This window comes from Chrysochloris asiatica, unplaced genomic scaffold (assembly GCF_000296735.1).
Source record: "Chrysochloris asiatica unplaced genomic scaffold, ChrAsi1.0 scaffold00116, whole genome shotgun sequence".
Lineage (NCBI taxonomy): Eukaryota > Metazoa > Chordata > Mammalia > Afrosoricida > Chrysochloridae > Chrysochloris > Chrysochloris asiatica.
In genome coordinates this window covers 5,786,589-5,808,846 of record NW_006408634.1, presented here as the reverse complement: position 1 = coordinate 5,808,846, position 22,258 = coordinate 5,786,589, and the positions used below count along the sequence as shown (strand labels likewise).

The window sequence follows — 22,258 nt, the reverse complement described above, 5'->3', positions numbered from 1 at the left end:
TGTATACCTAAAGACCAAAGCCAGTCACTTTCTCTCCTCTCCTCCTGAGCAATCCAAGCCTGAATTCATCTCTGACTTCAAGTACTGTCCTGGGCAGGTTCCCGATAAAGAAAAAGGAGAACTGATATGCATTAAGTGCTTATTACGTACCAGACTCTGTGCTAAATGCTCTGAAATGGTGATTTCACTAAATCCATGTGGAAATCCTGCCCTCCCTACCTTGCCGTTCCAAAGCAGCAAAATCTAGATCAGAAACCTGTGTCTCTGGAGTGCAAACATGAGGTCCTCACCACTCTTGGTCACCTGTCAACCTAGAGGGCCTGTATTTGTGTACCTGTCAACCTAGAGGGCCTATATCTGTGGGTGTCCCTGTATTTTCTGCACTGCAGAGATCAGTCATATCAGTCATATGTCAACCTCTGTGATGATGTTGTTCATTCAACAGACACATCTGAGCACCTGCTATAGGCCACATGTCATGCTCTGGGATCCAGCAGTGGACAAGATAGAGAGAGACAAGCTCTGTCTGTCCTTCCAGAGCCCAACCTCACGTGGGGAAGACAGATGAGTCAGATGATCATGTAAATGGCCATGGTGTAAGCAGATTACGGTGGGGACTGGACACTGCTTGGCTGCAGGGGAGAAGCAGTCTTGGAGTCCCTCCATGACACAGTTTGACCCAGAGCATTTCAGAGTCCTCTTTGCATGACTTGCACTAGGCCAGCTGCAGGGTGGGACTTTTAAATATCTGTAACATTGAAGTGTTACATTGTAACAATTGTTAAATTGTAAAATCGGTACATTGTAACATTGAATTGGATGATGGTTTACAGAGAAGAGCATCAGTTTTACATTGAACAATTCCCACACATTGCTTCATCTCACTGATTATAATCCTCTCAATGTAACAATATTTATATCCCACTTCCTTCCTGGTTCCTGGTTCACTTTCCCTTTCTTTCCTAACCCTTCTGAACTTTGTCCTTGGGTAATTGCTGCCCTTATGATTTCACTAGTCAGAAATGACCCAACAGCACTTAAATAACAATTGTTCTCCTTATGAATCTGTCTATTGTTTGGTTGAAAAGTGAACTACAGGGGTGAGTTCAGTTCCAGACCTGAAAGATGACTAAGGTTCATAGTTTTGGGGGTTCCACCAATCTCTTTGGCCAGTAAGTCTGGTCTTTTTCATGATTCTGAGTTTTGTTTCACATTTTCTCTCACTCTATCCAGGATCTTCTAATGTGAGCAATTGGTAGTAATAGCTGGGCACCAACTATCTAGTTCTTCTGGTCTCAGGGTTATGGGTGAGGGTCCTCTCTGGGGTCTGCAGCACCTGACCTCTTTACCCTGATAGGATGCTGGCATTCTTCCATGCTACAGAGAAGTTAGGCCCGCCCGTCCTCCAAGGGTTCTGCAGAGAAGGTGTCATACAGGGTCCTAATCATTCAACCAAGGGGATCCTGAGGGTTCCCCGGGGTCCTGCCGAACTGCCCATGTCCCCAAATCCTTCTCATCTCCTGACTGCTGCCCCATTCAGGTTCCTGGATGGCACAAATGGTTTGTCTGTATTACTAACCTTAAAGTTGGCGGTTCAAACCCACTCAGCAGTGCTGTGAAAGAAAGACCTGGCAACCCACTTTTATAACTGTTGCAGCCAAGAAGATGCTATGGGAGAGTTCTGCTCTGTAGTAATGAGGACGCTTTACCATGGGCTTGGTTTTGGGGTTTGGTTTACCCCCATCCATGACGGGGTCTGAACCAGGTCTCAAGGACACAGACAGGAGTCAGGTAAAGTCAAGTGACACCTGTACTGGAGGAACCAACCCTGACTGCCCCCCAGTCCCCAAGGGGGCCTCTTCCCCCATCCACCATCCTATCACGTGCCCTATTTTGAGGATTTTCCACTTCAGTTGCCATAGGTAAGCATGATGAAAGCTTAAATACAGCAAAACAAAAGAAAACCCAAGCCCATTGTGTTCTGTTGGGGTGTTTAAGAAAATCAACTGTCACAAAATCCTTTATTGAAAATTAAACTTTGGTAGGAACACGATTAAGTGAATTGTTCATCTCAACACCATAAAGATATAAGGTTTTTATATGTTTTGAATGCAGTGAGCCCCATAACAAAAGTTTACTGAGTTTAGGTTGATTGTTTTCTGTATTAATTTCTTTTTTACATTTACAATTGAAACAACACAAAATGTTTTCATAGAATCCTGGTGTGATGTTGTAGGATAAGCACTGGTCTGCTAACTGTAAGGGTGATGATGATGGTTCAAACCCATCAGCTGCTCCTTGGAAACCCTGTGTAGGGTTGCTATGAGTTGGAACCAACTCTTGGGTAAACAACAAATTTTTTTATGATGGCTTCTCATATTTTTATGTTACTTTTTCCTACTAAATGTTTTTATGACACCTTCTCATATTTTATTCTTTACCCTGGAATAAGGGGCTTGTCCCTCCCTATCAAAGAGGGAGACTGTTGTTGTTGTTAAGTGCTGTCGAGTCGATTCCCACCAATAGTGACCTGGTATAAGGTTTCCAAGGAGCAGCTGGTGAGCTTGAACCACCAACCTTGCAGTTCAAATGACTTTGCAGTCTGACGCATTAGCCCACAGCGCCACACCAGGATTCTTAGCCCCTTATTCCAGGGGAAATAATGAACTAAGAGAAAACATCATAAAACCTCCAAATGCATTGGGTGGCATCAGGGTCCTGGGGCTCATAAGTTCCGGTAGCTGCTGGGACCAGAATCTGCCTGCTGGAGTCTCAGTCTCCCTTTCTGTGAAGTGGGGATAGGAGTGTTGTCTGGGCAAGTACCATGGTCACACAGCCCATTGTGTTAGATGTAGAAGGGGAGGTCAGGATGCCGGGATCTCCCTCAGCACATTTCCATCACGACTGTTTCCATCACTGTTAGCCTCAACTTTTATCCCAAGATGAATCCTAAACTTGCCCCTGCTAGGATGCTCCAAACCTGTGCGCCAAGCACTGACCTCTTGTCATGAGGGTGCTCATGGGCTCAATGAGCCACTCTGAGGAGCCACTCGGAGCCAATTGTCTGTTGTAACTGTGCCAAAGCCACAGGCAGTTCCCAATGCGTGCTGGTCATAAGGGGGTGGACGGGCTCAGACCACAGCTGAGTGTCTACTGGAGAGGAGAGAGCCCAAACCCAAGGCCCCAGCCTCCACCATACCTTTGTCCAGATCCTGCTCCAGACAGACCTGGGCTCTCAGGTTCCTGTCCCCTCGCCTCCAGGATTGGGCTCAGCTGGAGAGCTGAATGGTGCAGTCTATGACCAAGGCTCAGGAACAGCCGAAACAGTTCTGACCCGGACTTTCACCCTCCCAGCCTCTGTGACTGCATCTGCTTCTCAATCTGCACAATGGGCGTATAGGCTCTGCTTACGGGCGTAGAAAGCCTCATCTTTCTCCAGCGGAGCGGCTGGTAGTTTCAAACCACTGATCTTAAGGTTCGCAGCCCGATTCGTAACCACTACGCTACCAGAGCTCCCTTAGTAAGTAAGCCGTAATAACGGATGTCTAGGAGGCACTAGGCGGCCCCGGAAGCAAAGAGCAGAGCAGGGCGTGGGTTCATGAGTTACAACCCCTTTCCAGGGCTCCCTCTCCTAGCTTGTTTCTACTTCTGCGAAGAAGGGAGGGGATCGAAGTGGTGGGAGCGTCCTGGGGCATGCGTGACACAGCGGAAGAAGGACTGCAGGACAGGGAGAGGCCACTGCTCCTGGCGCCCAGTAGAGGGCGCTCCGGAGTCTAGTGCAGTTGGAGAGCAAATGTAGCCCCAGGACAAGGGCGGGGCCTGAACACGTGGAGTCCCAGGACAAGGGCGAGGGCGGGGCCTGAGCACGTGGAGCCCCAGGACAAAGACAGGGCTTGTACTGGTGGAAGGGAGGCGCTTTAAAGATGAATTGAAGACCGTGGTGACTGGCTGAGTTACGGAAGGTGCACTGAAGCTGGGAGGAAGCTGGATCGAGGGTCCCTCAGAGAGAGGAGGAGACCTGAGCTGAGTATTGCACAAATACAGATCTCTTCCAATCAGTTGGCAGAAAACTGTCCTCCAAATTTCTTGACATAGATGAGTGTGTGCCTGCAATGTTGCATCAGTTTGTTGAAAGATTCCAATTTGTATTCCACCAATTCCCAGAGCCTTGTTTTTTTTGTTTTTGTCAGTGTCTTTAGTGCACCTTGAACTTCTTCCTTTAGTACTACTGGCCCTTGATCTTATGCTATCTCTTGCTATGGTTGAGCATTGACCATTTCTTTTTGGTACAGTGGCTCTGTATTCCTTCTGTTTTCTTTTGATGCTTTCTGCATCATTCAATATTTTGCCCATAGAATCCTTCAATATTGAAAGTCGAGGCTTGATTTTTTTTTTTCCTTAGGTTCTTTCAGTTTGAGAAAGGCTGAGCATGTTCTTCCTTTTTGGTTTTCTAACTCCAGGTCTTTGCGGTATTTTATTATAATACTTTGTCTTTTCAAGCTGTTCAGTTATCTGTTCAGTTCTTTTACCTCATTTCTTCCATTTGTCTTAGCATCTCTACATTAGAGAGCAAGTTTCAGAGTCTCTTCTGACATCCATTTTTGTATTCTTAATGACCTTTCGCTTTCTTCCTGTATGATGTTCTTGATGTCATCCCACAACTCTTCTGGTCTTTGGTCATTAGTGTCTAATGCATCAAAGCTATTCTTGAGGTGGTCTCTAAACCAGATGGGATATGCTCAAGGTTATATTGTGGCTCTTTGGGACTTGTTTTAATTTTCATCAGCTTTAGTTTGAACTTGCATATAAGCAACTGATGATCTGTTCCACAGTCTGCCCCTGGCCTTGTTTTGATTGATGATACTGAGCTTTTCCATCGACTCTTCCTACAGATGTATCAGTTTGATTTCTGTGTATTCCATTTGGTGAGGTCCATGTGTATAAATCATCTTTTATGTCACTTAAAAAATAAGTCATTGATCCTGAATAATTCTATCGTGCAATTTCCAGCATCATATCTATCACTAAGGACATATTTATCACTACTGATCCTTCTTCTGTTTCCAACTTTCACATTCCAATTGCCAGTAATTATCAATACATCTTGATTGTATGTTTGATGAATTTCAGGCGGAAGAAGAGGTTCAATTTCATCATAACTGGCTTTGGTGTTTGGTGTGTAAATTTGGATAATAGTTATATTAACTGGTCTTCTTTGTTGTTGTTAAGGGCCATCGAGTCGGTTGCGACTCATAACAACCCTGTATAGGGTTTCTGAGGAGCAGCTGGTGAACTTGAACCTCTGACCTTCAGTTCAAACTGACCGTGACCTTGCAGTCCAGAGCATTAACCCACAGTGCCACACTTGGACTCCTTGGAGGTGTATAGATAGTATCCTATCACAGACAGCATTGCACTTAAAGGTAGATTTTGGAATGTTCTTTTGATGATGAATACTACACCATTCCTGTTCAGTTTGTCATTCCCAGCATAGTAAACCATTATTGTCAGGTTCAATAAGGCCAATACCAGTCTACTTCAGCTCACTAATGCCCAGGATATCGATCCTCATGTGTTCCATTTAATTTCTGGCAATTCCCAGTTTTCCTAGATTTGCACTTTGCACATTCCATGTTCTGATTATTAATGGATGTTTACAACTATTTCTCCTCATTTGGAGTTGTGCCCTATCAGGAAATAAAGGTTCCGGAAGTTTAACTCCATTGGCATCATCATGGTCAACTCTACTTTGAGGAGGCAGCTCTTCTCTGGTCGTATTTTGAGTGTCTTCCAACTTGAGGAGCTCATTTTCCAGCACTCTATCTGACAGTGTTCCATTGTTTTCCATAAGGTTTTCAGTGGCTAAACATTCAGGAGTGGTCTGCCTCTCCTTTCTAGTCTGGCTTAGTCTGGAAGCTTAGCTGAAACCTGTCTACCTGCTGATATTTTAAAATACCAGTAGCATAGTTTCCAGCATCACAGCAACTCACAAGCCATCACAGTACCACAAACTGACAGATAAGTGGTGGAATGATTGGGTGGGGCCATGCAAATAGGGTGTAATGAGACTCTAAAATGGGGATTGGTTGGTTTTGCCATTCTGCTGGGTTTTAAACGAGCCAGCCATCTCAGACGCCAGAGGAGGGCATCTTACTATCCAGAAGAAAAAAAAGTCATGAGTGAAGCATGTTTTTGAACCCCGAGATTTCTGTGAGAAGAGGGGGCAACAGCTCAGAGATATAGAGCTGAGGTCTGAGTGCCTTCAGGCAGGCTTTTGGAATGGGATCTCTTTTGGGTATTTATCCACAGGGCTAAAGAAGCTTTATAATGCTTGCTTAAGCAGGACAGAGGCCAAGGGGCTGCATGGCAGAGATCAAGGATGAGGGAGAGAGAGAGAGCGCCATGCTTGCGGTATCGCTGAGAAGAGATGCTTCTGATCAGAGAACTGCTGTATCCTGAGCTGTTTCTAATCCTGATTTGTACCCTGTTCACTTCCCCAATAAGCCCCATTGTTGTGGGCCCTGTCTGTGAGCTCTGTGTGGTCACTGCAATGGATTAATAGAACCCAACAGAGAAGTAAGAGCTTGCTGGGGAAGGAACGATTGGTGTCAGAATAGGATAAAGAAGGGTGAAGGGTAGAATCGTGTCTGAGTCCCACTTCACAGGCATCAGCCTTGGGTTGGTGATTCTCCTCATTCCCCTTTGTGAAGCCAGAGGAGGTCAGACACCATTTCCATGCCATTTTTGCAAGGGTAAGAACAAGTAAGCACTTGGCTACTAATTGAAAGATTGGCAGTTCAAACCCACCCAGCAGCTCTGGGGGAGAAAATTCTGACCATCTTGCCCCATAAAGATGAACCCAAACCCAAACCCAAACCCAAACCCCAAACCAAATCCATGTGAGTGACTATGAGCAGCCAGTCGATTGGAAGAATACTAACTTTGTGTGTGAACCCAACATCAAGGGCACTCAGGACGGACTCTCTCTCCCTTTTCTCCTGGGAACCTGGGACTCTGCAACTGTAATCCATTCCTGATAATAAACTTCTCTTTCTATATATAAAAGCAAGACAAAACAAAAAAACCCCAACTCCATGTGGTGGAGTCGATTCTGACTAACACCAACCCCAGAGGACAGAGCAGAGCTGCCCCAGAGTGTTTCCTTAGCTGTCATCTTTTTGGAAAGACTGCCACATCTTTCTCCTGGGGATCAGCTGGTGGGTTTGGACCACTGATCTTTTGGTTAGCAGCTGAGCGCTTAATCACTTCCCACTGGGGCTCTCTTCTGTAGAGATTTCATCTTTGAAAACCCCGAGGCAATTCTACTCTGTCACATGGGGTGGCTGTGAGTAGGGATGGACTCGCAGGGTAGATGAGTATGAAACTCCCTGACCATGGATAGGGCGTGGGGCAGCTCTTGAAGTTGGAGACTGGGCACAGTCCCTTCACCCCCCGACCCCCGTGTGGAGGAACCATCAGCTCCATTTCTTGATAAGGAGGTGGGCTCAGAAGGGCAATGAGTCCACTGGAATCTGGGAGAGACCGGCCAGATGGGTACATCATGAACCGAGGGTGAAAATGAGGGAGTTATAAATTGAGCTGTGTCCCCTCAAAAGATAACATTGAAGTGCTCAATCTCATGGCACTTTTGAACATGACCTGGTTTGGAAAGAGGGCCTTTGAAGAGGCTATCAGTTGAGAGGAAGTCATTCTGGGGTGGGGTGAGTCCAGAATCCATCTTCCCAGTGCCATCAAGTTGATGCCTACCCATAGCGATCCTATATAGGATTTCCGAGACTGTAAATCTTGATGTGGGCAGATAGCCTCATCTTTCTCCTGAGGCAGCTGTTGGATTTGAACCATTGACCTTGTGTTAGCAGCCAAACACGTAACCCACAGTGCCACCAGGGATCCTTAATCCCATTTTATTGTTGTTATCAGTTGCCATCAAGTTGATTCTGACCCATGGCAACCCTGTGTGTGCCGAGCAGAACTGCTCCATAGGGTTTTAAGGCTGCAACCTTTTGGAAACAAACCCCCAAAACTGTCTTCCAAGGAGCCTCTGGGTAGGTTCGAACCACCAACCTTTTATCTAGTACCTGAGAGCTGAACTATTTTGTCCCACCCAGGGACTCCTGGTATCCTTTTAAAAGGAGAGAAAGCCACCGAGAGACAGGCAGACAGGAATTATGCATCAGCTGTGAGCTAAACAACACTGGGGACTATTAGAAACTGTGAAGGGCAAGGAAGGGTCTTTTCTGAAGCTTTCTGGCAACCTGAATTTGGAGTCTGAGCCTCCAGAACAGAGGCAGTAAATTTCTGGTCTTACTGCCAACCAGTGTGTGGGACTTTGCTAAGACAACCCAAGGAAACAGACACAGAGAGGTTTCCACCACTCAGGACTCAGTCTGCTCAATGAAGAGTGGCGATGAAGCCCCCCAGGTCCCATCTTGTGATATACACTGTTTCTTACAGTAAGTGAAGAGAACTTGAAACACTGATAAGGATTATAGACCTTCAGTATCGATTACATCTCAACATAGATAAAACAAAATCCCTCACAGCTAGACCAATCTGTAACATCATGATGGTGTTGTTAAGTGCCATTGAGTCACTTCCAACTCATAGTGAACCTGTATAACATTTCCAAGGAGTGGCTGGTGGATTCGAACTGCCAAGTTCAGTTTAGCAGTCAATTGCAAACCGTTTGCACAATCTATAAAGTATATTACATATACAGAAAAGAACTTAAAGCTTAGATGTCTAGCTCAACAGACAAGCACACTCTAGAGAAGACGTACAAACGTCCAACAAGCACATAAAAAAGATGCTCTTGGTACCCACTTAACCTGGCTTCAATGGCTGGATGATCAGAACTCAACTAGAAGAAGAAAGAAGAGGAAAAAAAGAGTCATCGGATACAATTTGATGAACTTGACCTACACCTGTGGATGCAGTAGCTCAAAAGAGGGAACAAATCTTTGCAGTGAGGATCATTCCCTCCACCCCTCTCCATACACAGAGTAGATAGGGATGGGCAACTTGGACATTGGCTACCCAAAATGGGGCGCTACAAAGACAAGAAGTGACTGGCTTACAGGTTTTCAAGAGGGAGCCTAGATCCAGAGGGCCTGGAGGAAGGTAGAATCTCCACTGAGTAGTATCCAGTCTGTCTGGGCAGGGCTGATGAAAGGAGATGGGGATAGGACTCTTGTGGTATACAATGGTGAATAATAACTATCAGGACTGACTGTGAGGGTTGGAAATGTAAATGTAGACATTTTGTAGCCAAAGGAGGGGAGTGGTTGACTTTGCAGCCCAGGAGCAGAGGTCCCTGGGACCATCAAGGGACAAGAGCAGAGTGTGGGACCCTACCCAGAGAAACAGTGACTCCAGAGATGGAGGCAGAGATGATGACATGGAGAGATAGAGCAGCTGGAGACTCTAGACCCAGAGAGGGACAGGGGCTGTGTGCTGATGACCAAGGGGCAGGCTTGTGGGGTATATACCCTTTGGTTGTTTGATGATTCATGGAGGGGATTGTAATAATGGCAATGAAATGATATAGGATAGGATGAATGTAAAGCTAATGTTCTCCCATGTAAACTATCACATAATTCACAATAAAACATTTTTAAAAAAGGAAAAAATCCTTTTTGTTGATAGTCATCAGGGAGGTGCAAATCAAAGCCAGAATAAAATCATACCCGCTGGGATGGCTATTATCAGCAAAACAAGTGTGGGCAAGACTGTGGAGAAATTGGAGTCCTCTTCTATTGCTGGTGGGAATGCAAAATGCTTTGGTCATTCCCCCAAACCGTAAACATAGAGTGACCATACGGTCCAGCAACTCTACTGGTATATACCCAGAAGAACTCAAAGCAAGGACTCAAACGGATACTCGTGCAATGATGTTTGTTGCAGCACAATCCACATTAACCAGAAGATGGAAACAACCTAAATTCCCATCAACAAATGGATGGACCAACAATATATGGAGTACATACAATGAGATGCTACGCAGCTATAAAGATCAGTGAAGTCTTGAGGCATGCCACAACATGGTTAATCCTTGAAAACCTGCTGAGTGAAATAAGTCAGACACAAAAGGCTACATGTCACATGATCCCACTCATGTGCGATCTCTTTTTGCTGTTGTTACTGTTAGGTACAGTGGAGTCAGTTCCCACTCACAGCCACCCTGTGAAAAACAAAACAAAACACAACCTGGTCCATCCTCACCATTGTTATGTTTGAGCCCATGGTTCCAGCTACTGTGTCTCCCCATCTCATTTGAGGGTCTTCCTTTTTCACATTCACCCTCCACTTTTCCACCAAGCATGATGTCCTTCTTTAGGGACTGATGTCTCCTGAAAACATGCCCATATTCATGAGTTCATGAAGTTCCACCATGCTGGCTTCCAAGGAGCATTCTGGTTGTACTTTTTCTAAGTTAGATTTGTTCTTTCTTCTGGCTGTCCCTGGTACTTTCAATATTCTTCACCGACACCATCATTTAAATTCATCAATTCTTCTCTGGTCTTCCAGCATTCACATGCATATGAAGCAATTGAAAATATCATGGCTTGGGTCAGGTGCATCTTAGTTCTCAAAGTGACATCTTTGCTTTTTAATACTTGAAAGAGGTCATTTGCAGTAGATTTGCCCAATGCCATAAATCGTTTTATTTCTTGATTGCGACTTTCATGGGTGTTTGAATGTGGATCATAGTAAAATGAAATCTTTAACAACTTCAATATTTTTCACATGCAGTGTGATGTTGGAGTCCTGGTACTGCACTGTAGGATAAGCACTGGACTGCTAACTGCAAGATTGGCAGTTCAAACCCACCAGTCACTCCATGGAAACACTATACAGGATTTTCTTTAGGTAGAAAAGGATTGAAGATCGTGTTTGTTAAGATGACAGCCAAGATAACCCTATAGAGCACAGTTCTACCAAGATAACCCTATAGAGCACAGTTTAATATTATGGGGTTGCCATGAGTAAGAACCAACTGGTGGACAGTGGGCTTTGCTATACTTTGTAATAAGACAAAGTTAGCCAGAAGTGTAGAATCTTGATCAAAAGGAGAAGAATTTGGAACAGAATTTCAAATTCTCATGAACTCCAGACTTCGGGAGCCATGTAGGGTGGATGCACTGCTGAAACTATTGCCCTGAGATCGTGTTTAAACCTTAACCCAAAAATATTTCTTGAAGTCTACTTAAAACCAAACCATAATTTAGCTTAACTAGTAAAAATGTCTGTCTCAAGCACTATTTTCTTTCAAAGAACTGTCTATGTGGATCAAAATCCGACAGCAACTTGAAAGATCCATTAGGAGCTTAGGGGGCAGTAAGTTTATGTTAAAGGAGGAGGAACAACTCCAAAATTGGAGGGTGGCTTAGAAAGGCTGCACAACTCAAAGACTGTAATCAACATCACGGAATTGTCCATGTAGAAACGGTTGAGTTGGTGTTAATGTTTGGCTGTTTATATTCTCAACAACAACCAAATAAATGAAAAAAGCAAAGCAAAATGAAACGAAGTTAAGAAGAAACTGATGAAGTGTCAGGGGTCCCATTTGACAGATGCCAAAACAGAGGTACAGAGAGGTGATGAGATTATCTGGGGTCATGTGGGGAGGCCACGGTCAGACATGACATCTAAGAGGTCTGGGGACAGACAGAAATGGACAAGCCCTCTTTCTTGTCCAGGTCACCCATTGTCTGGTCTGGTCACTAGCCTACAGTTGACCTCAAGAGAGGCCCCTTCCAGCTCTCTTCTCCTACCAGATCTCTTTGTCTGGGAAACATCTGTCTCTATTCTTCATGCTGCTAGGGGAGACCAGCCACCTGGAAAATCTCAAGCTAGTGGGTGACTGAAAAGCCATTTCATGTGTTTGCCTTAGCAATGCACTGTTCTTCTGTTTCCCTTCTTTGCAACAGATTTACCTTCCCGCTGCTGTGCGTCTTTGGATGCTGGGCTCTGCTTCCCTGAGCTGGCTTCTCGGGGCGGGGTGGAGCGAGGTCTCCTGCATTCCCAGGGTTACTTCCTAGCTGGGTGACCTTGGTTGGGCAGGTCACTTGGAGCCACCTGTGCCCCGGGTTCTACCTCAGTAAAACGGGAGAAGTAATCACTCCCGGGAATAAAGGAGATTAGGGGAAGCACAAAGACCCCAGGCAGGTATCTTGCTTCTCCTCTAGGACCCTGTGTGTAGGGAAATAGGATAAGCACTAGACTGCTAACCGGAAAGTCAGTGGTTCAAACCCACCAGCCACTCTTTGGAAACCTATACAAGGTTGCTCTGAGTCAGAGCTGACTCAGTGGTACCTAACAGCAACAACAATGGAGAGGAACAGACTGCATCCTGTCAAAGGCAGAAAAGCTTCCAGGCTCGGAAAACCAAGGCAGATGAGTTCCGGCTCTCAGGTACCCCGTGTGTGCCAACGTAGACCTGGGCTCCTTAGGGATTTCGAGAGCTGTGGCCTTTCGGAAGCTCATCCCAAAGCTGTTCTCCCAAGAAATCTCTGGGTGGATTTGAACCAACAACCTTTTGATTGGCAGCCAAGTGTGGTAACCGTTTGTGCTATCCTGGAACTCCCTGGTTATTTTCTCGGGACTGGCTGGTTGTGTCCCTAGGAAAGAGCCATAGTTCCTCATCAAGAACATTCACAAACATTATCTTCTAGAACTTTCAGAGGAGCCCCCGAGGACACAGGGCAGTCCACTAAAAGCCTACAGTGGGTCCAGTGGTACTTTGTTCAATTAAGTACATGGGTCTCCTGGGATCCAACAATTGTCCCCCTGGGCACATCTTCCAAAGAAATCACCAGGAAGCTTCCAAAGGGGCCACAGAAGGTGGGCGGTCCGGTGTGGTGGGCTCCTGGGGTAGGGGACTTTTTGCCGCTGTTAAAGCTCTGGGGTGAGCGTACACACACACACACACACACACACACACACACTCGGCTCTGATACTGGCAGGGGCAACCACAAAGACAAAGGGAGCGCTTCAGATCATAGTTTCATTTGCATAAATTAAAGATCTATGCATTCAGACCAACAAAAGGCATTTCTCAAGAACACAGGCCAGCAGAAAGATCGCTGGTAACCACATGGGTGGTGAGCTGTGGGGAGGAGGGAGGATCTCAAGGAAGGGCAGAGAGGACACCTGCCTCCCAGGCCCCTGCCATAGACACAGCCCTGTCCAATCTCAGCAAAATTTGGGGACCCAGAGACGGGTAATGATTTGCAAAAATCATGATTTTGTCCACGAAAACAAATAAAACACAGTTACCTTCCAACCAGTAATTCCACTTGTAGGGATTTTCTCCAGGGGCAGAATTCAGGATGTTCAAAGAAAGAGCACCCAAGATATTCACTGGAGAGTTGTTCATATTCATGACAAAACTGGGAAACAGGGTGGTGGAGGCTCAGTGGCAGACGCCTCACCTTCAAAGAGGGAGGCACACCCGGTTTCCATTCCTGGCCAGAGCACCTCCCATCTGTCAGTGTGTTGCTACGATGCTGGACAGGTCTCAGTGGGACTTCCAGAGTAAGATGGATTAGGAAGAAAGGGCTGATGATCAATTTCCAAAAAAAAAAACAGCCAATGAACAGCCATGGATCGCAACAGTGAGATCCCAGTGGGCAGGAGTTGTCGAGTTAGGGGCTGACTCACAGCAGCTAACAACAGTTAAGTACCAGGACCCTCATGCACTGCAGTTATTAAGAACCATGTGATAGAAGAAGATACAATGCCATAGAGAGAGATGTTCACAGTTATGCTAACCCGTTGCTATGGAGACAATTCTGACTCATAGCAACCCTCCAGGACCCAATAGAGCTGCCCCAGAGGACATCCTAGGCTGTCATCTTTATTGAAGCAGACTGCCACGTTGTTCTCCCACAGAGCGGCTGGTGGGTTCGAACCACCGACCTTTCTGTTAGTAGCCCAATGCTTAACCCTCTGTGCATTCAGGGCTTCTTATAGATATGCTGCAAGGTGACAAAATCTAGTTGCAAACCAGTATGAAATGGTGCAATTGATTTTTTCTTTCTTACTTTCTTTTTTTTAAAAGAGCATTCATGTGTAAGCAAGTGTCCCTTTTACAAACCTATGCCTGCGTCACAGGAGTCATTCCTCAACACATGCTAGGTGATAAGTCAAGTCTTAACAAGTTTAAGAAAGGTGGAATCATACTAAGTATTTTCTCTGACTACAATGGTGGTGGTGGTGGTTGTGTGCCATGGAGTCGGTTCCGACTCATAGTGACCCTGTACAGGGTTTCTGAGGCTGGAAATCTTTACAGGAGCAGAAAGCCTCATCTTTCTTCCATGGAACAGCTGGTAGTTTCGAACTGCTGACCTTGAGGTTTGCAGCCCGATTCGTAACCACTACGCTACCAGAGCTCCTTGACTACAATGGTAGGGAACTAGAAATTAATAACAGAATGAATGCTGGGAAACATACAGACCTGTGAAGATCAGACAACACACTATGAACCGAACAATGGAGGTCAAGGAGAAAAAAGCAAAAGGGAAATTAGGAAACCGTGTCTAAGATACAAAAATAGCCCTGGTGGTTCTGTGGGCTAAGCACTGGGTTGCTAATCACAAGGTCACTGGTTCAAACCCAACGGGGGGAGGCGAGGGGAAGTCCTTGGGAGAAAGATGAGGCTGTTTGCTCCCATAAAGAATTAAGTCTTGGAAATCCTATGGGGCAGGTCTATTCTGTCCTGTAGGGGGCGCTATGGGTCAGAATCGACTCTACAGCAGTGGGTAAGTATATTCCACACACCTCCAAACTGCCCCATAGGATTGTGGTTATGGGGTTACAGTTGGTTGTCCTTCTCCCACCCGGCCCCTGTATTTGTACTTGGGTATGTTGTTAAGTGGCAGTTAAGCAGGTTCCGACCCATAGCCACCCTGTACAGGGTTTCCAAGGAGCAGCTGGTGAGCTTGAACCGCCGACCTTGCAGCTCAAACCAACTTTGCAGTCCAGCGCATTAACCCACAGTGCCACACCAGGACTCCTTATTTAGGTATATTTTCTAGTTCTTCTAAATTAACTTGTTATATTTGTTCTGTGATAAATAATTAAACAATGTATTTATATATGCATAGGAAAGAGCCAAGAAGGTATTAAATCAAAATGCAAACAGGAGCTATTTATATCGAGGTGGTAGGACTGGAGGTGAGTTTTGAATTAAAAAAAAATTGTATTAATTAAAAAGTTGTGTTACTTTTTTGTTTTTTTCCACCCTTAGGTGACTGTGATTTTTTTTCAAGGCAGCTGCACCCCACTGTTAAAGACAGCTCGTGTCTGGACAGCATCCACCAGCAAAGACAACTCCACTAAATGTGTACAGGTCTCTATTCTGGACCGCCCTTGGGGTGGGGGGTGTCTCTGTAGAGTCTGGGGAGAGGCAGGTGATCTCCAGAGTGGGAGTAGAAGAAACCCGGGGGTTAAGAAACAAAGCGTTAGTTTCTACTTAATCTTTGCGTCCTTTGAACATGTCCACTTTTGTGTGTGCGTTATAATGAACATTAAGAGGTGGATTCAATACCTACTCTAACCAGTGGTTTCTGAGTTGATTCTGTTTCAGAGTGACCCTATAGGACAGCTTAGAACTGCCCTTGGGGCTTCCTAGGCTGTCATTTTTATGGAAGCAGAACACCAGGTCCTTCTGGTTAGCAGCTGACTGGTAGAGCTCCTTGCAGTAGACCTGGCCATGTCTTAGTGATCAATGAATAGATGTCAAAAGGGCCTACAGTGCACATATATGTTCTGACGGGACGAAGTGACATATGTCTGGAGATGAGTAACCTGGGTCACGGGGCAGCAGTCACAAGGGGCCGATTCGGACCCCAAACCTTGGAGCCATCTTTGATTTCTGTCTTGCCTCCTTTCTCAGTCTCCCTAATCTCTTTGACTCCACCTCTCTCTCTCCATCTTCTTCTCTTTTTCCAGCTCTCCTTTGTCCTCTCTTTCTTAGTCTCTTAATATCTCTTTCGACATCCAGTCTGCTGGACAATCATGTGGTCTCCACCTTCAAAAGAGATCTGAGTCGGTCCGCTTCTTACCAGTTTATTAAACTACCTCCTCACAAAACACCAGAGTCAGAGCTGCCAAAATCTCTGGCCTGGACCTCTGCTTCTGTTCTCTCTACTGCCATCGCCTGCCCCCCTCCTTTGGCGCCAGTCCCTCTACATCATGCCACCCTCTCCCCCTCGCTCACTGCGTTCCAGCCACAGTGGCATTCTTGCTACTCCACACACACACCAGCCTTTGTCCTGTCTCAGGACCTTTGCACTGGTTGTTCCCTCCAGGACTATTCTTCTTAGATCCTTAGTCATCTCTCTTCAGGTTCACTCCACTACCCATTTCTCAGTAAGACCCACGGTGACCTCGGTGTGTCTGCAGCTCCCTTCCCCACTGTCTGTCTACACAGCTGACTCATTCATGTCCAGAGCGTGAACTCAGTGAGGGCAGAGGCATTGTGTGGTTTGTGGTGATGACATGTTTAACAACTGAAGAAGTGAAAGGGGAAGGCAGGGGTGTCTGGGGAGCTGAGGGCCATGAGAAAGGCCATCAGGGAAGTCTCCCCTGGAGGGACCCCAGGGCTGAAGGAAGCGGGGTACCAATGAAGGAAGAGCCTCAGGGAAACCTCAGCAGAGTAGCTGGCAGGGGCTCATCCTGGGAGGACTCAGCTCTTAGTTAGGGGGTCGTCTGGGGGCTTTACACAAGAGGAAACACGGGGAAGCTATACCTTCCAGGGAGAACTTACTTCAGCGGTATCAGTGTGGAGCATGGGATAGATTTGGGAAACCGAAGTCAAACCAAACCCACTGCCACTGAGTTGGTTTCCACTCACAGACGGCCAGTTTTTAATGGGAGCAGATAGCCTCATCTTTCTCTTGGAGAATGCTGGTGGGTTTGAACCACCAACCCACAGCATCACCAGCACTCTCTGGAAAGATGGCTCAAATTATTTGTGCTCGGCTACTAACCATTTGAATCCCCACCCCCACCCCCTCTCAGTTGTACCATGGAAGAAAGGTTTGGCAACTGGCAATCTGCTTTCTTAACCTGACTGCCAAGAAAACCCCATGGGGGCCATTCTTCTTTGTAACACCTGGGTCGCCATGAATTGGAATGCACTTAAAGGTAGTAGGTTTCATTTTTTTGCTTAGGAATTCCGAGGGGAGGAGAATCTGGTTGATAATATTTACCAGCGTCCTCCCTGTGGTTTACCCCTGCCTGCCCAACACCTAGCAAATGTTTGCAGGGCTGAATTATATATACAGTGAGCTTGCTGGAGAGAAAATAGGACCAAGTTTGACTGCAGGGATGTGGGGCTTCAGGCTGTTGGTTGGAAGACTCAACTCCTCACTGTCAATATATTCCCTGGTGGTTCATGACCCTCTCTATGTCATTTGTCCCAGTCTGCTGCATTGTCCGAACTATTTATTCCCCTCTCTTCCCTTTAGGTGTGAAGGCCACCCCAGGGCAGGGGAGGGCTGCATCTGACTTGGGCATCATCACCCGGAACAGGACTTGGCACCAAACTGGGGCATTAGTCTCTGTCAGATGCAACATGAAAGAAAGAAGGAAGGCAGGATGGATAGGGTACAGGAAAGAGAACATTCTTTAAGGGTAACGGGACAGATTAATGAGGCTGCAACTGAGGGAATGGAGGTAGATGCAAATGGAACTAGTAGGAATGGCAGCCTGTTGGAGGAGGCAGTTGGTGGGGGGCCTGGGGTCAGAGGGATGCAGTTCTGCAGGAGCAAGCATGGGGAGATGTTACTGACAATGCCCCTTTTATAAACACCCCTTGTTTCATGGCACCTAATTTACTGTGTCTAGCAGACAGTGCATCTTTTACAGATGGGAAGTCTGTGGCCGCTGCATGGAGCAAGTCTATTGGTACTGTTTGTCTGACAGCATGTGCTCATATCATGTGCTCTGTGTCATATTTTGGTCATTAGCACATTTCAGGCTTTTTCACGTGCACACTTCATCAGTCTAGTGTCAACAGACTGGGTGACTTGATTTACCATGATATTTGCTTTATTGCTGTGGTCTGGAACAGAACCTCCAATAGCTCTGAGGTCTGCCTGTATTTCATCAGTCCCAGCTATAGACAGGTTCGGGTGGCCTGACCCCTAGCCTCCCAGAACCCCTTGGCACTATGTCTCATCCCCAGAGGTGCCCTCTCTTTCCCACAGAAAGGTCCAAGGTCTCCAGACAGTAGTAGGGACTGTTGATACTTCTCTCCAGGGACAGACCAGGAAGAAAAGCAGGGAAGAGGAAGGTCAGATCTTGAAGGTCCGGGACCTTCCAGTTTTATGTATGGGTGGTGAGGACAGGAGGCTAGATCAAATAAAGTACCTCCGAAAGAGTGGTTTCCAACCAGGGTGATTGGCACTAGGGAGCATCTGACAACATCTAGAGAGACACATTTGGTCGTTGCCACAGGGGATGGTGGCGCTGCTCCTAGCACCAATGGGATGGGGTAGAGACAAGGGACAGGGCTCAAAATTCCACAACTCACAACTCACAGGGCAACCCTACAACAAAGACTGCTCCCTTGCCCAGCGTCAACAGTACCAAGATTGCAACCCTGTGGTATGACCACGGGGCTCTGCCCCCAAGCATCAGGTGTGGCCCATCTTATTCACAGTCTGAACAAACAAACGTCCGAGCTCCCACCAAGTGCCAACACGCGCCCTCGCAGCCCGTCCTCCCACCAGCTCCCGGAAACGGATGTGAGTCCCTTATGCACAGGAAAGGAGGATATAAATAACTTGCTCCCACTGAGCGCTCGCCAGGTGCCAGAACCGGTTTCAAAACCCTTGACAAGGATTCAATCTATCAGCCTTCAAGTGAACCTCAGAGGCGGGAGGCGGCGCGGGGCGGGGAGCTTTTGTTCCCCCCCACTTTCCAGATGAAGAAACGAGGCTCAGCCTCATACTGGCCCTGGCCACTCAGTGGATGTGTGCCACCGCGGAGGGGTTCAGAACTGGGGGCCTGAGCGGGCCGGGCCGCGAGCTGGGACAGCAAGCAGGCAGTCCCCACTCGCGGAATGGAGACAGCGCGCGGCGGGCTGAAAAGAACCCAGTTAGCCGCGTCCGCTGCCGAGGTGGCGGCCCCAGTTCGTGGGCTTCGAGCGTATTTCTCAGGTGCGCTCTGGGGGCGGGAATGAGGCCAGCGACCTCTAGCGCCTCCTCGGCAGCCCGAGTACCAATGGAGGGAGTCCGGCTAGGAGTTCAAACGTAGGGACCGGCCGCCTCGCGCGCTCCTCCCCAGCCCACCCGCGCCCCGTCCCGCTCACCTGGATACCGTTCTCCTGCAGGTTCAGGTAGCGCGTGTTGACCGGGATGCTGGCCGGTACCTCGGCCAGCTCTCTCCGCGTGCAGATCACCCGGCTGGCCTGGTTGCTGCACGAACAGGCCGAGGGGCAGGAGGTGGCCGGCGGGGAGCCCCCTCCGGCGGCCAACGTCACGGCCACGCCGCCCCCGCCGGCCCCCAGCGGCGGGGAGAAGAGCCAGAGGAAGAGCAGAGCCCCGCGGGGCCAGGACATCCTACCGGGCGGCAGCGGGGGGCACGGGGAGCCGCGAGCGCGCGCCATCCTCAAAGTTCATGCTCCGCGCGGGCGCCGGGGGGCTGTAGAGAGAGTGGGAAGACGGGCTCAGTAAGCAGGCAGGGACCCCCGTGCAGGCAGTCCTACCTACCCCGTCATCTCCCTACGATCCTCTCCCCCTGACCCTACATCCCCCATGGTGGAGCAGAAGAAACCCGCAGCCAGAGCAGCTGAGAGCGGCTGAGAGTTGTGTGGCTCGCCTGCTCACTAGCCTATTCTCACTGCAGTCTTTCCCGAGCCGCAAAGATTTTATTCCCATTTTGCAGACGGGAAAACCGAGGCTGGGAAAAAGGAAATGCTCAGGCCAGTCAATGGGGTCGCTGGGATGTAAGCACCCTCAGACTGGCTCTTGGCATCACTGCACACAGGTAAATAAATGGAGAGACAGACAAGATGAGTGGACAAAGATTGGACGGTTGGCATCACAGCACACAGGTAAATAAATGGAGAGACAGACAAGATGAGTGGACAAGGACTGGATGGTAGAGAGGGAAGAGCAAAGCTAGGGAATTAGGTTTAGGGTCTGGCTCCCACCACAGCACCTATTGATGCCCCTCAACCCAACCTGACTCTCTAAGAGGTGGGGCCCAGACTCCCAGCCTCTCATCTCAGTCCCTCTCCCTAAAGATCAGGCACAACCTCTTAGCCAACCCAGCCTCCCCTCCCCCATCATCCCACTTGTCATCCAAGCAGCTGGAGGGATCTAAGTTACAGTCAGAAAGGTGGAGGGAGGAATGCCAGGTGGACCAGCACCTGCTGAGGTGATAGGGTGTGGTGAGGAGAGGACGGGAGGGGAGGGATTGAGCATGGGTGCTTTTGGGGTTGGGAGGGTGGGACTGGGGGGCTACAATGGGGTGGGGTGACCCCCAAAGGCTTGACTGGGAAGCCAAGACGGTTGCAGGCTCTGGGGCATCTGGTGGGCCCTGTGCCAGCAGCTGCCGCAGGACTGAGACCTAACTGAGAGTTGGTGCTGGGGACGGGGCTAAGGCCAGGGGCCCTGGAGAGGGTGGGCAGGAGAGGCCCCTTCTCAATTTGTCCTCCCACCCTATATTTCCATCACCCAAGGGGAGGGGGCTGGGCTCATCATAACATTAACTAATGATCAGAATAATAGTAGCAGTTTCTGAAGGGGCTTCCATGCGCCACACACTGCATTTAAGCCTCATAGTCACTACAAGGGGCAGCCCATTTTACAGATGAGGACACTGAGCTCCCAGGAGAAGGAAATGCCTTGTTCAAAGGCACAGAGCTGGCTGGCGGGTCTGCCTATTGTGGCTTCACACCCTCCCCTCCATGCTGTGTCTCAACTACACACAAATGCACCCACGTCACAGGCTCTGCCCCAGCACACAACAACCCCCCACCAAAGAGCTTCCATGAACGGCGGCAGCAAAGGGTCCACACTACACATTCTGCACATCGATACCCTCCAAGGATGGTGGACACAGGGCCACTCCCCACCTCCACGAACACACACACATTCACTTTGTCCTATGGCTTCCCAGATCATCACCCAGATAAACACGCATGTGCCTGTGAGCGAACCAGAGCACAGCTGGGCGGCGGTTGACACTGTCCCCAAACGCATTGTCCACCTGCAGGGCTGGGGCTGGTTGTGCCTGTGTGTCTGCGTTTCTCGGAATGTCTCTCTCCACCCCACGCCCCTCGCCGCGTGTGTGACCCAGGATGGTTGTGCTCGGTCCTCATGACTCCCCTGCCACCTCCGCAGAGACCCAGCCCACACCCTCCAAATCCAAGGGCCCTCGCCGCCCTAACTGACGAGATTTGAGGCTGGGGGACTCGAGGACTAGAGGTCTCTCTGCACGTGGACGCCCACGACCCCCCCCTCCGTGCTGCGCATCTGTCCTCGTCGTTCGGGCTGCCAGCCCTGCATCCCCCCCACCCCCACGGCTTCCGCAGCGGCTCCCTCCCCTTCCCTCCTTTGCCCTCCGCCATCTCCCGTCCTTGTCTCTCCCTCCCCATCAGCGTTGCCCCCCCCAACTTCATGAGGGACACTCACCCCGTGGGTCGACTCCCGCTGGGCCTCTCCCTGCGCCCCGAGGGCCCCCCATCCACATGCCTCCAGACGGCGGGGGGCTCTGCCTTTCTAGTTCTCCGAGGCTTTTTGTCGAGGTCGTTGCTGGGGGGGGGCGCAGGGGCTTCTTGGGTCTCCCCGCGCCCCCCCCTGCCTGTCGCTCTTCCCTCCCCTCGGGGCGGCCGTCTTTGGTGGCTGCTGCAGTGAGGGCCTCGTCCCCTCCCTGTTCGCTGCCTCCAGCCTCCGTCCACCCCCTCCCCACCCCCACCCTCCGCCGCAACCTCGTCTCTCTCCAGCCGGGCCCCTTCTCTGCTCTCCCGGCCGCTCTGGATTTTCTGTCTTCCTCCTCTGGCCCCGAACCCCTGTTTCAGGCCTCCCTCACTGCCTCGTTTCCCCTGGGACTCCCCGGGCCTCCTCTCTCCTCCATCTCTCCCTTACTCTCTCTCCATCCCCCGTCACCCTCCGGTCGGGCCCCCGGGAGCCAGGCTCGTCTCTGCCAGGTTCTCGGTGGGTCTGTCCGTCGGTCGGTGAGTCGGTCTAGTCTCCCTCCGCCAGGCTAGCTCCGTCTCCC

General features: G+C 48.9%; 1 protein-coding gene across 1 annotated transcript in view; it reads right to left on the bottom strand.

Annotated features, from left to right (window-relative positions):
• The window catches only part of LRRC4B (leucine rich repeat containing 4B), a 33,605-nt gene extending 13,959 nt beyond the window's left edge, over positions 1 to 19,646 (bottom strand). The window contains exon 1 of the mRNA XM_006868142.1: positions 19,344 to 19,646. Coding sequence (XP_006868204.1) covers positions 19,344 to 19,640 — 297 coding nt within the window. The 5' untranslated portion in view covers positions 19,641 to 19,646. The remainder of the gene's footprint in view (positions 1 to 19,343) is intronic.
• Between the last annotated feature and the right edge of the window lie 2,612 nt (positions 19,647 to 22,258).